The sequence below is a fragment of the Eleginops maclovinus genome, chromosome 4 (genome assembly GCF_036324505.1).
Source record: "Eleginops maclovinus isolate JMC-PN-2008 ecotype Puerto Natales chromosome 4, JC_Emac_rtc_rv5, whole genome shotgun sequence".
Lineage (NCBI taxonomy): Eukaryota > Metazoa > Chordata > Actinopteri > Perciformes > Eleginopidae > Eleginops > Eleginops maclovinus.
The window spans coordinates 36,464,867-36,481,345 of NC_086352.1; the positions used below are offsets into that span (position 1 = coordinate 36,464,867).

Consider the following 16,479-nt stretch of genomic DNA (forward strand, 5'->3'; position numbering starts at 1 on the left):
TGTAGAGAAGCACAGTAAAATCCAACACTATCACCAATATTAAACCCACGGTCTGCTAGGACAACATCTCCGGGTAACAGTTTTTGAAAGAGGCCACTCTCTATTGTGATCTGTTTTATCACTGACTCTCCCTCCCCAGGCACAAGATATGTAAGTGACATAGCCTTGGGGTGCAACACCAATCAGACATTTTACAGTATGGTGATGCTTGTAGTTTGACCATGTCTGTGCTTGGGTAAGTAAATTAGAGGGCCTCTCAATAAAAACTTCGAAACAGTCAACTATCACAGCAACTCTACGTCCAAATGACTGTCTGAATGCCATTGGCATTGTAGCTTGAAGTACATGTCGCTCTGGCCACTCGATTTGAAATTCTAACCTTTCATGAAGTATGTCGATTATTTTATGCCAAACTTTAGAAGCAGTGGGCAAAGAGATCTTGAACCTGAAAGCTAAATCTTTCAGCGGGAGATTTAGTCTCAGCCTCAGCAAAACTAAAACCAACTGTTCAAATTTGGACAACACAGACATAGGGCCACAGGTGATGTAGGGCTCGCACAGCTCAAAAATCTGAATTAAAACTAAGAAGTTGGGGAGCCCTGTGTAGAACTTAGTCTTTCCTTCATTTTTTTCAAAGGACTCCTGGTTGAACTGTGTGTCCAGTGCCTTGGTCCGAAGATCTCCCAGCTCTGTTGTGTTCTGTCTCAGAACATCCTCCATCTTCTCTATGTCATCCATCGTTAGCTCAGTCTGGCATCCGGCATCTGCATAGCCTGCAATATTGCAGTGGGGAGCATAATTAGTTCATTCATGAATATGACTTATGTGAATTGTTGTTAAGTTACCTTTTTTGACAACCTTTTTACAAACATGCAAGTTCTCTGGTCCAATTATACAGGGTGTCCACAAAGTTTCTTTACAATTTAAAAAATGTATTATGAAAGCAGTTGATATATTAATCAGATTTGTTCTATGTATTCAGTGGTTATCAAAGTTTTTAGTCACATTGCACTTGTGTATTTCAATAAATATTGTGGTTTATTGGAATACAATCGGAAAACTCAGCAAAACTACAGGATTAAGTATGGAAGACATCCTAACCCATAGGTGCATCCCCGACAGACAGGCCACATAATAAGCCTTAGCATAAACATATGGCCTGTCTTTCAGGGATGGACCTATGGGGGAGGAAGGCTATAGGGTCTATTTTCGAAAACCTAATTCGAGGTTTGCCTAGATTTTCTGATAATCACATTTGTATTATGTAATACTATGCTGGTTACACATCTTACATCAGTACAATAGTTTACCTTGATAATCTAATGTTCCATTCCCACGGATGCCCTCTGATTGTGGGTTGTCAGCTGGATGCTCGGCTGTCTGCATCAGATCTGGGCTCATACCCGGGTTCTGCACATGCCGACCGTCTTTGTTGGTCCTCCTTGAGCTTCATCCCCTGCTCTCGTTGAAGAGATGCCTCGGATTTCGGCTTAGTTGTTTCGTAACCGAGCTTGACCGTCAGCCCAGTCTACCGACTCAACGTCACCCAAAGCGCTAGGGACGCCTAAAAAGTCCCAATGAAGCCCATATTAGACTACCGGTAACTTAATAATCATTACTAAGTAAATGAGTATTTAACAACACCCCAATGCTATATAAACACAGCCACAATAACAACAACAAAGTTAGCAGTTAGCTAACATACCTCTGACGAAGTGGTCACTGCAGACACGAGAGTAAACAGACTCTGCGCCTCCCGACCGCAGACGTAGGTTGGAAATCCATTTTTTACGGCGTTGTTCTGTGAGCTTTCTACATTTCTCACCTTTATGGACGACAACCTTTGGTATTCTAAAAAAACTCTTTTCTTTTTCACGGGTAGAACGATTGGAGCAGTTGTAAACAGCACAAAACATGGGCATCTTGAATTTTTCACACAGCAGTTCTATGGGCAGACTTCACTTCCTGACATCCATCTGAATTTAGTGCGTTCGCGATGCAGCACTGTTACGTCACGAGTAGCCAAGCTTATAGCTTGGTTTCTCTTTAATTAAAACGGGGAGAGTTGTATAGAAATTCACCCTCCTCACAGTTGTCATGAATAGGGAAATTAGCTAAAGAGACCAAAAGCAATTTTTGTACCACGCTGTAAACATGTTTATTTCTGCTGTAAAAATTGGCATTTTAACATAGGGGTCTATGTAAATTGCTCTGTTTTGGAGCTTGGCCACGCGGCCATTCGATGAACTGCAGTTTTTGGCACTTCCGTATGTGTTTCACTGCTCTGCCCCGGAGTTTGCCCCTTGGTTGGGACGAGGGCAGGAGTTCAATGTAAAGCCAGCCCAAATTTCCCTTATTACGTCATAAGAACAGCAAATCTGCATCAGCTCGTATGTACCCCCATTTTAGAGATGGAGGAAAAGGAGGAAGAGAGGAAGGAGGAAGAAAAGAGAGAGGGTTGTATTTTCTGACACTTTGTGTGTCTCCTTACACACCGGGGACATTTAAGATGAGCTACACAGCAACACAGGCCTTTCCTGGAAATATGGTATGGGTTTGTCCCCCCAGTGGTGGGACCTAGCCATTTTTAGCCCATGCAACGATTTTGTTTTGTAGAGGGAAATGACCATGAAAGCCTCATTATGCATTCCGATGAGTTTATTTTGTAAAAGTTTCATCATAAACAGCAAAAACAGTTTACAGTTAATTACAAACCTTGAAAACGCAAAACATGTTCAAATACAAGCATAACAAAGATATGAAGGAAACGAGAGGAGCATGATTTTACACACAGAATGGGCCTCAGCAGCTATCATCACAAAATAAGTAGGGCTCATCTCATGACAGAGACGGTGATGTTTGGGAATTGAAAAGGCGTTATCACACTGTATGCTGTTCACATGTTGTAGATGAAGACTATGGTCACAGCTCTCAACTGCTTCACAACGTGAATGTGGGTCAGCTTACTGTCTGTTCAGACATTAAAAAAGGCAACAAAAGTATTATTTTTACCCCAAGTCATACCAACACACATCTGATTTTAAACTAGGAAACAATGGACATGTTCCTATGACGATCCTCTGGAGTACAGTAGAGCATGCCACTATAAAAGCTTTGAAATATACAGTGATCTATTTCACAGATGCACAGAAGAACATATGTATCACTTCTCCCTAAAAAAGAGGAGCTGTTACGTAGAGCAGTCCAAGTAGAACAGAGGTCCTATATTCTACAACAAAAGTAAATATACAGATTTAATAAACCTGAGGTACAATGTGTAACCCAGTTGTGCACAACACTTGATACATGTATCTATGTATTTCCATTCATCTTTTTCTGGTTACATAAAGGATGATGAATAATGTTAGACAGTTATTAAATATTTCATTAGTCCCTCCCATAATTACCCAATATAAAAAAGCTATCTCAAGCTACAACTATAGTCATCAGTACACTGAAATACCCAACATATATCATAGGTGGTAAGAGAGTATATAAATACAGTATGTAGAACTTATCAAAGGCCTTTCTACACAGACGTTATCAGTCGGACAGAACGGGTATGAATACTGGAGGATGGCTATCTACACTGAGATGTTACAGTGCTGGGAAAAACACGGGCCATGTTTATTCACACACAGAGTGAATGCACTGATACTGTAACCCTGTATTTCACAGGTTCGACTAACTACTGTAAATGAACTTCTGAGCACATATGATAAATCTTGTTTCAACAATAATTTAAGCGGCATGATTACCTCTCTTCCACTGACAGGAGGTCTGTTCTGGTTCTGTGCTTGGCGAATTTGGTTCACAGTTGCTTCAACTTCGGACAACTTACGAACACGTTTTCTTTCAAAAGCACAGATACCTTTAGCAGCCACGTCTTGATGTCACCGATTAAGCTTGAATATCCCCCATAATAACAACAACGTCAGACTGCGATGGAGCTGTGCTCGTATGACTGTTATATCTATGAGCACCAGCCAGTTGCTGGCATTAGCAAAACCCTTTCGGACTGTCTCACCAGTAACGTTCCCTTTTGTCCCCATACATGTTTTTTCAGTTTTAATTGACAATGTATGGCAACATAGCACCATACATAACACCTATGTCACTTCCTGGCAAAATTACGACCCCGCCCACTTTTGGGGGAAAACATTCGCTGTCATTTGAATTGCGGTAAATACAGATTGTGACGTTTTCAGCAGTCAGATCAAAAAATTAAGATATCGGCACCGTTTTAAATCTACAAGAAGCCCAATGATGAAGGTCAGACAGGCAAACTACTAAAAAAATGTCATTGGAGATCAATGATCTGCATCGATTTACAGTTTAATTCAAATCAGTAGGGAACTATGAGGCTCTTCCTGGTGAAATTATGGCCACACCCACTTTCAGGTGAAAATACTGCATCAGAACGAAGCCTACAATAATAGTTTCTTCACGTCTTAAAGCTGCTGAGTCATATATTGCACCTCAAACAACAAACAAATCCAGAGTTCCGGTTCCTGTACTTCCTCTACAGAAAAAAGGAGAGTGAAAGAAAGGATGTAATTCAGAAATCTCAGTTTCAGTGTCAGCCTGCTGCCTGCCACTCGTCCTCCAACAGACTGACCGGACATCTTTTCCCTATTGATTTAAATCAAACTATAAATCCACGCAGATCATCGATCTCCATTACCATTTTTAAACAGTTTGCCGTTCTGATCATCATCATTGGCCTTCTTGTAGATAAAAAAAGGCGTGGTCACTTTAATGTTTTGATGTGATTGCCGAAAAATTCGGAATCTGTATTTACCGCTATTCAAATTACCTCAAATGTTTCCCCCCAACAGTGGGCGGGGCTGTTGTTTCAACCGGAAGTGACACGTGTTACTGTCATCTCAGTAAAGGATTGTATAATATTAAGTTTTTCGCGTATTACATGGATACTGGTAGCCTAGCCATTGAAGCCGTTCTGACCATTCAACACTAAGACTTAGAGCCAACACACATATGCAACAACCTTCTACTGTCGCCACGAGCTGCCCCAGACCCTGAGCTACGCAGCGCTTGGAACCTGCTGAGCAAATAGTCAGTGCTTAAGTTGAACCATTTTTGGGGGCAGAAAACAAAGAAAACTGCTTTGCAATTGGGCACCACATCCGACCCAGCCCTGGAACCAGCTCAGTGGAAAAGGAATATCGAGAAATGATTGTAATGTGAGAGTGACTAAGTGGACTACAGGAATAATTATTACTTCCTTTAGCTTAATGACTTATTAGAACATTAGAAGGCATTTAGGCATGAAACATGCCTGTGAGTACGGCAGGTAGTTCACTGTGAGAGGTAAAGCCAACCCTTTCATCCTGTTTTTTAATCTCTGAGCTTTTTATTGGCCTAACAAAGTAACCGCCAAATTACTGATCAAGGAACACTTCTTTGTGTCACAAAGTAATTCAGTTATTAGGTGAACTTTGATCCTTGACACTTCCTACATTACTACGCAATGAGCCCGTCAACAATGCCAGTTCCTTCAATGCAGTTGTTAGTTAAAAAAATAAAGCCTATATTTAAGATTATTTTGATGAGGCTTATCATTGTTGTTCTGGAAGAGTGTCCTGATGTGCTCCAGGAGAATCAGAAATATGTTCTAACATCAAAACTGGCAGATGGCTCAGATGGATGAACATTCACTTCTGTGTTTTCCAACAGATTTAGTTGGGACATACAGAACATTTCAAACATTTCTGTTTTGATTGGGCTACACAGTCTGAGCCTGGTATAGAAAAGGCTCTTCATATACACAGCTACTATAATCTCAATGCCTCACTGCTGCCAATAATACATGATATGGGTCAAGTTATATAGTTAAATAGTTACTAGTTGAAAGTGATGAAAGGGTCTAATCAGTGTATTTCAGAGAGGTGAGAGAGGCATTGCTCCGCATAAAGCCCAGTTATTCCCCGGGATCCTTATGATGACCGATACCAGTGGCAGTGTTTATGGATGTTTCATACGATCACAAACAGGAGGGTCAGCCGAGGGGTGGAGGAGGCGATGGCAGACAGTAGATGGTGCTGATGAGAAATCAGGGTGTAGATTCACCTACAAAGAATGATTTCCCCTTTAGGCTTTCTTCCCTTAATGTTCTTCTAGGAGCAACTGGTTCTGGGAGAGACAAGTAAAGAAACACAGTCAGGAGGAGGAGCACTTCAGATGCTACGAAATATTAATATAAATATAAACATACAAAAGGTATCTGTAGATAATTGTTTTTAGGAGAAAGCACAGTGGTAACTACAATGAAAGACTAACAGTAAGCTATTAAAAAAGACAAACTGTTATCTGCTTTTTTCTAAATTACTGGATCAGTGGGGGTATAATTACATTACATTCAGGATTTTAACATGACCAAAAATACTTAAATGAGATAATACCAGTTAAACGTTAAAAAAACTATATATTGGCCATCCACTCTCTTAACCCATAAGAACCCAGGGTGACCCATGATGTTACAGGACATTTAAATGTTCTGGAAAGTTCCTTATAGTGCTTTACGCTTGATTTTAACCCGAGAAGTCCCTAAGTGACACATACTGAACATCGTGGTGGGTCATGGGCCAGGTGATGTGACTTGTGTTGCCATAACAACATGTGACTGAGCTAGCTAATTTTCAAAAGCATGTCGCTTGTTGCTAAAGGAAAGATTAAAGCCCTTTAAGAATTATAATGCTTACAAAACAAGTCCTTTATAACACTTAACCTGTTGTTCAAACATTTGTTGAGCAACTTAATATGAAACACATTCATCGGGATATTAACCTTAAAATGTCTCATAAACGTGTCAATATGAGACAATAAGAAATATGATTATGATCTGCTCAGTTAATTTATCTGATTCAAATGTATTACGTGTATACATTCTATATTGTTGTATATTGTTAAATCAAAGAATATTAAAACAATTTTAAACAAAAAATCATCTTAATTTATTAATTTATGGAAGAAAATATCTTAGGAATAACTTTATCATTAACGCCCAATGTGACATATATGTACGTTTTTCAGAGATCTGACACCAGGGGAAAAACAATGTCACAAATGTGTTCTAAGTAGTCTATTTAGCCTTCCCTATGTTTCCCTTAATTTTCCTTTAAGTAGAAGTAGGTCCAGGTTCTTATGGGTTAACTTCAAACTTCAACAATGTGTTTGTTGAAGTTTGAAGTTCAAGAATTTTGTCCAGTTGTGATTCTAATTCATCAAATCTTGTGCTGTAGCGGACCCTCTTCCTGAGGTCGGCAATTTTTGTTTATTGCCTTGTTTTAATCGGCTACCTTTAGTGACCCCGTGAGTTTATCGTGAGGTGAGTTCACCTTTACCGAAGTATATTGTATTTTAGGTTGAAATAAAGGTACTGATAGAGAAGTATTAATCACGTTTTTAAACCATTCTTTGGCACGCCGTCAGGAGCTCTCACACTCCTAATCTCTAATGAGGGGCTAATCAAAACATTTTATGTTCCTCATAAATCCTCACTTAGCGTTGCTACGGTGATTGGGTAAGCAACAGGTGTTTCAGTCACAATCACTTCAGTTCAGAAACGTGAATACCACTCAAAATGAGTGGAAGCAAGGTATTATAGAAGATGCATCCTTTCAGTATTAATCTTCAATAGGACATCCTTGCTTGACCTAGGGATTGTCTTGGTCTGTGGAGCATAGCACAAATGAGCGAGCATTATTGGTAATATTCTTTTAACCTTTGCCATATGTGCTTGTTTATCTACTACTTTGCCTGTAATAACCAAAGCAAGCAGTTGTCCTGGAGAGCAGAGGATCAGCAGAGGAAACAGGGACTCGATCTTGGACTTTGTCTCAGTGAAGTTTTCTTGACAGCCCTGATCTAGTGTATAACTTTTCAGTGGCTAACACATGTTGACGCTGTTAGTTTGTTCTGTTGTTCCCTCTATCGGTGGTGGTAGAAGTACATAGATCCTTCACCTAGGTAAAAGTAGAAATACTTAGTATAAGTATAGAAGTATTGCCGGCTAAATGTACTTATGAATCAAAAGTAAAAGCACCCATTATGCACCATGGCTGTTTTGAAAGTTGTATATTATTATGGAATATTAAATGATTCCTTCTTTATGACTTGTATGAAAAAGGTCATGTGTTTTATATGTAAACCATATCTGGTAACTATGAGTGTTAAATACATTTAGTGGAGTTAAAAACTACAAATAAATGTTCCAAAATGTAATGGGGTAGAAGTATAAAGTAGCACTAAATGGAAATACTCAAGTAAAGTACTACTACTTCTGTCATAAGTAGTAAGTATGACAAAATAGTACTTATGTACAGTACTTGAGCGAATCATCTGTAATTCCACCACTGCCCTACAGTTTATTCTGGACCTCACATATGCTGGTTCCTCCCTGAATCAGTCAGGGCTCCATCCTTTAGGATTGTTACTTTAAATGCGGCTGTGAGAGTACCCAGTCTCTGATGAATGATTGGTGTGCTTAATATATGAAGTGTTATGATCTCACCTTACTGTCAGTGGTGTTCTGGATGACGTCGTTGTCCCCTCCCTCTGAGCCGCTCTTTTGGTCCTCGTCTTTCCCGTCCTTCTCCAGGTCGTCCTCTCCTGATGAGATCCTCGACAGCTTGGGGGATTTCTGCCACAGCCACACAGTAAATACAGTCAGTCAGAATAAATATGTTTCATATAAAGTGACATCTTTCACTTTTTCATGAGCAAACCTTGGAGTTCGTCTTTACACCAAATACAGATTAGAATTGATATGAAAGCCAAAAAGCCTAAATGCTTCACAGGCTCCTTTTTAAAATATACACACACACACACAGTTAAAATGATGTGACGGGACACACAGCATGACACATTCCTTCGGATCCACCACATCTGCTGTGCGTAACTGGGCCCAGTTGCTAGGCAACAGTGGTTGCTAAGTGAGGAGCAGGATGCATGTGACTTTTTCAACCTGCTTCCATTTACAGCAGCGGCGGCCCCCACACTGCTACAGGAACAGGGTGGCAGCGCTCTCCAGCAACCCAAAGCTCAAGTTCGTATTTCTTTATTTATCCCATAAAAAAAGGTCAAGCGGAGAGAACGGCTCATGAAGACAGCACGATCATCAGGGAGAGGCTGTCAACAAACATCTGTGGCTGAATGAAATGTAGAGAAGAGAAGCTATACACTAGTATACCCCGGGAAAACTAAAGGATCAGCAAGGTTGCTTTTTTTCCATCCAAACAGGAAGACTCAAACACCTATCCTGTCAATATACTGTCAAACAGTATCCTAATGCCTCTGTATGTCCCTGTGGAAATATGCATCAGATATACAGGAGAGAAGCTGAAATCACTTCCTGCCTCTTATTGTTGACACATCCCATGATAAGGCTAACAGGAGCAAATAGTAGCGCTTGAGCTGGGAACAACTGTCAGAGGCAGATCTACATGTGATGCACACGGAACAACAGTGCATGTGCATGGTGATAGGAACATGATGAGGTTAGTGATCCTGCCCATAGACTGTATATATAGATGGACAGAGTGGCTCCATTCAGCTGTGTTCTATAGAATTGAAGCAACCGAGGCGACGCCATCTTTGAAAATTTGGAGCCAGTTCGAAGTACGCTTGCGCAGTAGAATCTGAAGCATGCGCAGTGAAGAGGAGGTCGCGATCAGACCCGCCCACTCATCGAGTGAAACACGCCCCTTATCGAGTGAAACACGCCCCCTTCAATAATTCAATAATGTTATTTGTTAATTTCACCTCATGTATTTCACAGAGCACGTCAAACACCCTCATCGCAAAGCCAGCTGTGACAGCTGTCATTAAATATTCAGCCTAGAATATTTAAACGTTAACGTTAACTTTTTTCTCATTAGAAATCTCGATGTTTCGAGCGTCTTCAACATACAAATCTATCTGTTTTTCGTTGGTATATGACCATAATCCTTTCAAGGATGTCCGAAAATCTATAGATTACTGTCAAATTAAGTTAACTTTCTAACGTTAGCGGCTAAGCTATCGCTACCGTCATTTTAATGAGTTCGCTAGCTAATATTAAGTTAATATTCACTTACCGAAAAAACTGCACAGAGCTCCCCTGAGATGGCCTGTTAGTACAATCAACAGCACAACCCGACATGACTGTCAATATATAAATGTAAAGTAATAACAGCAAATAAAACAAATATGAGTTGCCTGACAAAAGAACACCACTACAGCCGAGCCTACAGCTACTCTGAATGAAATGAAATGTTGAAGGAGGTTGCAAGCGGCTGCACTGTCAATCAAAGTGTAACCACGCCCCTTTTATATTTATTAAAATAACATTAAAGAAAATAATTTCTCGGGAAAAAGAAAAATGGTGTGATGTGAAGCACCTTGAAAGCTATTTTTTCGAATAAAAAGTTGTGGATGCAAAATTTGTTTTAGGTGAGAAAAGTGACATAGAAAGTTGGTTACTTGCCCATTGAAAATACATGGGAATGGGCGGAGCTACGCATTGTACTGCAGCCAGCCACCAGGGGGCTCTGGACTAGCGCTTGCTTCACTTTTAACGGACGAACCTCTGTCCATCAATACAGTCTATGATCCTGCCAGTGACACTTTTAGAGGTGTCTAGTTTTCACTCAAGTTTACTGAGTGAGACCTTTAGTGGGGCCGAGTCAACCCGTGTGTGCATGATCAAACTATAAAATTGAGTCAAAAGCAAGGAGATCTTTTTCCTGGCCTTCAAGATAACACTCAGAATCCCCAAATACAGCAACTATGCCAGCTACATGTTACAGGTTGATAGGAGTGTTTTACCCCTTTAACACTAAAAAGAGATCATTTCTAGTTGCATGCTGGGGCTAGTTTTGTGGTTCAACTTGTGAAGAACCGGTTTGCTTTTGTACTGACCAGAGCCCTTATGGAGCAACGTTTTGGCCGCTGCAATTCTTGCGTGAATATCCCCACAGTTACACCGCTGACAGGAGGTGTTGGAGCTGTGCTCAGGTTGCTATAAAACCACTTCTCCAACTGCATACCCTTTTCCAGAGTGACGTGGCTAACTGGAGCCAGCTTGGCAAAATTTTATGCATGGGTTGAACTAATTTTGGAATCAGGTATCTGCTCTGAACCGCCCGCTGATCTGACTCGGTGGTATGAGTGAGACCTTTAGAGGAGACGGGATCAACCTGTAAAGTATCTGAGGATACATGTTTCCAAAGGGCCAATAATGATACACAGCTATATCTGTAGCATCCTTGCCAAATCCAAGTAATCATGACGATGAAAGCTTCCTTCTACATTCCTTCAATGGAACCTCTGCACTGATGATATCATTTGCAATCCCGTCTCATCAGTGCCTCATGTCCTCCCACCTGTGTGAGTGTGTTCAGCACAGTACCTTAAAGGTGGCACTCTTTTTCCGTTTGGATCCGGTCTTGTCCCCCTTCAGTTTGGCCTTGTCATCGTCTTCCTCCACAGAGTCACCCTCCTCACCCTCACTGCTGCCATCAGCCACGTTCCCCCCCTCTTCTGTCTCTGATGAACACTGTTGCTGGATGGCCTGTTTATGAAGGAGGCACATTACATTTATTTAGCAAAGCTCAAAGCAGATAGACCCAGTTACTCAGACACTTGACGATGGAGTGAACATGAAGATAGATGAATTCATATTTTAACTGAAGTGCCCCCCCTGTTCACTCCCACTGTCTGTCTTCTCTCTGGCCCACTTACGCAAAGGGCTGACTGACCTGGTATCCTGTGAACTTCACTCCGGGGTTGTTCTCAATCTCCCACAGGCCCTCATTGAAGCCTTTCCTCTTGTTGGACTTTCCAAATTTGTCTTTGTACTCCTTGTAGGGCAGAAGATCCTTCGGGCCCAAGAATGCACTAGAGGAGGAGGGGGGGAATTAAGCACCACTACTATTACTTGATCTGTCATGAACACCACCAGATGTTTCAGGAGTTACAACTTGCAAAACTTTCCAAATGTAAATATATGAAGGAAGGAAGGAAGGAAGGAAGGAAGGAAGGAAGGAAGGAAGGAAGGAAGGAAGGAAGGAAGGCAAGCAGGCAGGCAGGCAGCAAGGCAGGCGGGAAGGCAGGCAGGCAGGCAGGCAGGCAGGCAGGCAGGCAGGCAGGCAGGCAGGCAGGCAGGCAGGCAGGCAGGCAGGCAGGCAGGCAGGCAGGCAGGCAGGCAGGCAGGCAGGCAGGAAGGAAGGAAGGAAGGAAGGCAGGCAGGAAGGAAGGAAGGAAGGCAAGCAGGCAGGCAGGCAGGCAGGCAGGCAGGCAGGCAGCCAGGCAGGCAGGCAGGCAGGCAGGCAGGCAGGCAGGAAGGCAGGCAGGCAGGCAGGCAGGCAGGCAGGCAGGCAGGCAGCAAGGCAGGCGGCAAGGCAGGCAGGCAGGACGGTATGAAGGAAGGAATGAAGGAAGCAAGGGAGGGAGGAGCGAAGGGATGAGGGAAGGAACATTTTGAATGTCTGCTTACAGAGCTGGATATCCAGAGCGTCTGTATGTAGCTGCAGATACTATGCTTGTTTACTGATTATTACCTCTGCTGATCTAAGAGAGGGAATATTTCTGCCTCATACTAAACTACTAGTTTTACTTGACTGAAAAAAGGGTAAAAAGTTATTATCTAGGTCACATGATAACATGTAATGGTATCAAAGTCAAAGAGTTTTGTCATATGCTGACAACACAGCAAAAATCATGGGTACCACTTTGTAAGAGACATAAACTTTCCTCCAACATCAGAACTTCACCAATCTGTGGCTTAAGGTCTCATATGGTGCACCGCCATGACCGCTCTATCACATTGATAAGAAAATATGGCAGGATAAAATACGAAAGATCAGAAATGAGAAAAATTGATAAAGGTGCCTACGTTTCATGGGTCCCAAAGAAGAAGATGGGGTACTTGTTGGCGGGCGGTTTGACCGCTCCTTCTGGGAGCTCATCAATCTGAGGGACAGGGAGAAACACTGTTACTGAACATGCATTATACTTCTCTTTCTTTAGATGTGTTTAATGTAGACCATAGTACCTGATATTATTTGCATTGTGTAATGGTGAAAAGTATTTTGTTGAAAGCGGTTACTATTGGAGCCTGTATACTGTCTTTAGTATAATGGATGCAATTGAGACGTAGTGTCAACAGAGGAGCTAAAGGTTACCTGAGGTCAACTACTGGTGCAGTAATCCTATGCGAGACAGCTAAATGCATCATGACATGTAACACACGTGTTGAACTTGTGAGTCGAAATTATAAACATGAGACATTTCGAAAAGCATGAGCTGAACAGAGCAGGAAAATGCGCAGTAAATGTTACGGTTTTCGTCATTTGAAATGTGTAAGGCCACCCGGCGGAGGAAAAATCTTTTCTAACAGAAAAACGCAGATAAATGTGGCTGTGGAGTCACCGCAGCATCCCTCCTTTACCCCTGCGAAGCAGCGGCTGTGTGTGTGAACGGACCCCGCCTCCCTGCGCTCGCAGCCCGGCTGCAGAACTCACCCTCGCCGGCCAATGCGGGTACCCCTTCATCTTCGCGAAAACCAGATCTCCTGCCTTGTATTCCCGCGGCCGTGGTCGAGCCATGTCACCGGATAGAAACAGGTCTGAGGTGACTCTATAATCCTTTGCAGTTCTCCCCCGGGCCCTCAATGCAGGGCTAAATTATCGGCCATCAATGTTTTTATATGAAGACTGCAGTTTACACGGAAATAAATAATTAAAAAACGCGGAAAACGGGGCCTGTGAGAGGGCTATCCTCTTACGCACAAATTCAGGTGTAAGCGTCACCGAGAATGGTCTACGCTGGAGTAGGTACCTGTAAGAAACGCAAAGTCTGTCACTAGAAATCACACTTCCGGTCATCGAAATAAAACTAAGTGCTGTCGCACAAGCCTTTCATCTTTTATTTAACGCCCACTTAAAGGTGCTGTCTTCAGCTTTCTTTTTTAAACCCAAGAATAACAGTGCGGTCTATTATTTTAGAAAATATCACATCATCAGTGGTGTAAGTACATTTACACAAGTACTGCACTTGACCACAATTTTGAGATACTTGTACTTTAGCTACTTCTTTTTTTAATTGTAATGTTATGTTATGTATTTTTATGTTTTGCTTGCACTTCTTCTCCACTACAATCAGAGGTAAATGGTGTACTTTTACTCCACTACATTTATGTAATCCCTTTAGTTACTTTACAGATCTGGATTAATGATGGTAAATATAATCAACCCTTAAATCAGACTTTAGTTCACCTGGAGTAAATTCAGCAGCTACCCTGCAGTATACAAAGCCATTCAAACTAGCTGCACCTTTACCAGTACTTCTCCTTTAACTTAAGTACAAGATCTACTTCTCCCACCTCTGCACATCATACATGTCATACACACAAACACTGCTTAATTCAGGGGCTCACAGGAACACAGACTACCTAAGTAAACAAAATAAAAGGTCATTTTAAAAAATGGTTTTGTTGTTTTTATTGCCTTCTTATTTCTAATGTTTTTTTAGTGGTGCCTACAGCTGTAAAGAGACTACAACTTGGTTTGTTGTCAGTCCACCTCTTTCCAAATAAAGCACCTTACAGAAAGTGAAAATCTTATGTGTGCTGTAACTACTCGAACTGTTGACCAGGGGCTGCGCTCCATCTGGACCAGAACCTCCTTACACCTGAATAGTTTCTTCCCCTATGCTACCGGCCTCATCAACAAGGCCCGGGACCCCCACTGACCTGATCATGCATTATATTAATGCACATCATGTGAACATCATCTTGTTCTTTTTCTTTCTGAATCCTGTGAGCCGTGTTCATGCTCAGCTCTGACTGCATTTTGCACATTTACTGCACAGCCCTCCACTTTAAAATACAATCCACTGTAGTTTGCCATATATTGCCATCTTTTCATTGTGCTAAGTGTTTCAGGTTTTTTTGAGATTTTAAGGTTCTTTGTATATTAAAATTTAAATGTGGTGTAAATCAAAGTCCAGTCAAAGTAAACTTTATTGTCAATCTTTCAATTTGTGTGAACAAACAGAAAGATCGAAATGCTGTTTCGCACAGTCCCGAGGTATTAAACTAAAAATACACAATATATATAAAAATATGTATATACATACATTACTGTATATACATATGAAAAGGCATAGATAAAAGAACACCCAATATATACAAAAAACACAAATAACCGTTACAACATAGCAGTATAAAAAGTGTCTGGTAATACTTTTCTTTGGCATTTTCTTTCTTAATGCCAAATAGTTTCTTAAAAATACTTGTTTTTTCTAAATTAACTAATTTATCTAAATTATTTTCTTAGATTGTTTATGTTCACACCATCAGACACCAAATCAAATTCCTTGTATGTGTAAACATACCTGCCAATAAACTCGATTCAGATCCAGATTCAGATTTTGAACTAAACCAAAAATATGAGATAATACACATGTTGAAGTTTACTAGCGATACAATATATTAATGAAAAAGAAATTAAAGCATACCCCAGTGACTGCCTGTTCCTGCTCCTGTAGAAACAGAACCCTCCAGCTCCTCTTCGCTCCTCTTGGGTCTCCCCTCAGCCCCTAGGGGGAAGCATCTCCACAGGGATGTGAGGAGGCTGATGGAGCTGCTGTTTGCTCCAGACTAGCTGCAGACTAGAGGCAGCAGCAATTCCCAGTCCAAATTTTGACTTTAGATATCATAAATATCAGTAACACTTAAGTACTAAAAAGTTAGTGCAAGACGAGGAAGTCTGGCAAAAAGAAAATTAAAGGATGTTGACTGTTTTTCCCTTGTACAAAGGAATATGATATTTATCCATAAAATAATCACATTTAAAATAACAATCACTTCCCCGGGAGCGGTGGAAAGTCACTAAGTACATTTGCTCAAGTACTGGATTCAAGTACACATTTAATGTACTTGTACTTTACCTGTGTATTTTCATTTTATACTACTCTATACTCTACTACATTTTTGAGCCAATTTTATACTTTTACTCCAATACATTTATTTTACAGATTTATTTATTGGTTACTTTATAAATTGAGATTTTGACATAGAATTCATGTATATGAAAAACGTTTAATATGATTATTTGCTATAGATTAAAACATCCAACATTATATTTAAGTAACTTAAACCACAAGTGGGTTAACATGAAATTAATTGGAATTAAGAAGTATTTTGTCCAAGAATATTCCACAGTTCCAGCTCTTTAAATATGAAGATTTGCTGCTTCCTGTTTTAAAATATTGAAAACTATTTGTACTTTTACTCTGAATACTTCAAGTACATTTTAATTATCGTACTTAAATAATTTTAATTAAGTTCCGTACTCGATGCAGTATTTTTACTTGAAAATGTGTGTTTATGTACACATTTTTGCCCCTGGAGACCATCCCGGTGCTGTGGAAGACGTCCTGCGTTGTTCCTGTCCCTAAAAAGACGACTCCTTCTGG

General features: G+C 40.9%; 1 protein-coding gene across 2 annotated transcripts; it reads right to left on the reverse strand.

Moving 5' to 3' along the window:
- Positions 1 to 2,662: 2,662 nt before the first annotated feature.
- hdgfl3 (HDGF like 3) lies at positions 2,663 to 13,831 on the reverse strand. Of its 2 annotated transcripts, none has more exons than XM_063880568.1 (6): positions 13,524 to 13,831; positions 12,896 to 12,972; positions 11,760 to 11,898; positions 11,411 to 11,572; positions 8,539 to 8,662; positions 2,663 to 6,153 (listed from the first exon to the last, which is right to left on the reverse strand). In XM_063880568.1, the coding sequence occupies exons 1-6, from the start codon at positions 13,605 to 13,607 to the stop codon at positions 6,074 to 6,076; spliced, it is 666 nt and encodes a 221-aa protein (XP_063736638.1). In that variant the 5' UTR covers positions 13,608 to 13,831; the 3' UTR covers positions 2,663 to 6,073. The 2 variants fall into 2 exon arrangements, with proteins under 2 accessions (XP_063736638.1, XP_063736640.1); XM_063880570.1 differs by having other exon boundaries at positions 8,534 to 8,662.
- Between the last annotated feature and the right edge of the window lie 2,648 nt (positions 13,832 to 16,479).

Bases quoted from the DNA above. Each gene is read 5' to 3' on its own strand.
- hdgfl3 (XM_063880568.1), bottom strand. From the start codon at position 13,607: ATGGCTCGACCACGGCCGCGGGAATACAAGGCAGGAGATCTGGTTTTC. The intron at 11,573-11,759 runs GTCAGTCAGCCC...CTTCATAAACAG, and splicing joins TGAAGTTCACAGGATACCAG to GCCATCCAGCAACAGTGTTC. The intron at 6,154-8,538 runs GTAAGGTGAGAT...TGTCTCTCCCAG, and splicing joins CATCCAGAACACCACTGACA to AACCAGTTGCTCCTAGAAGA.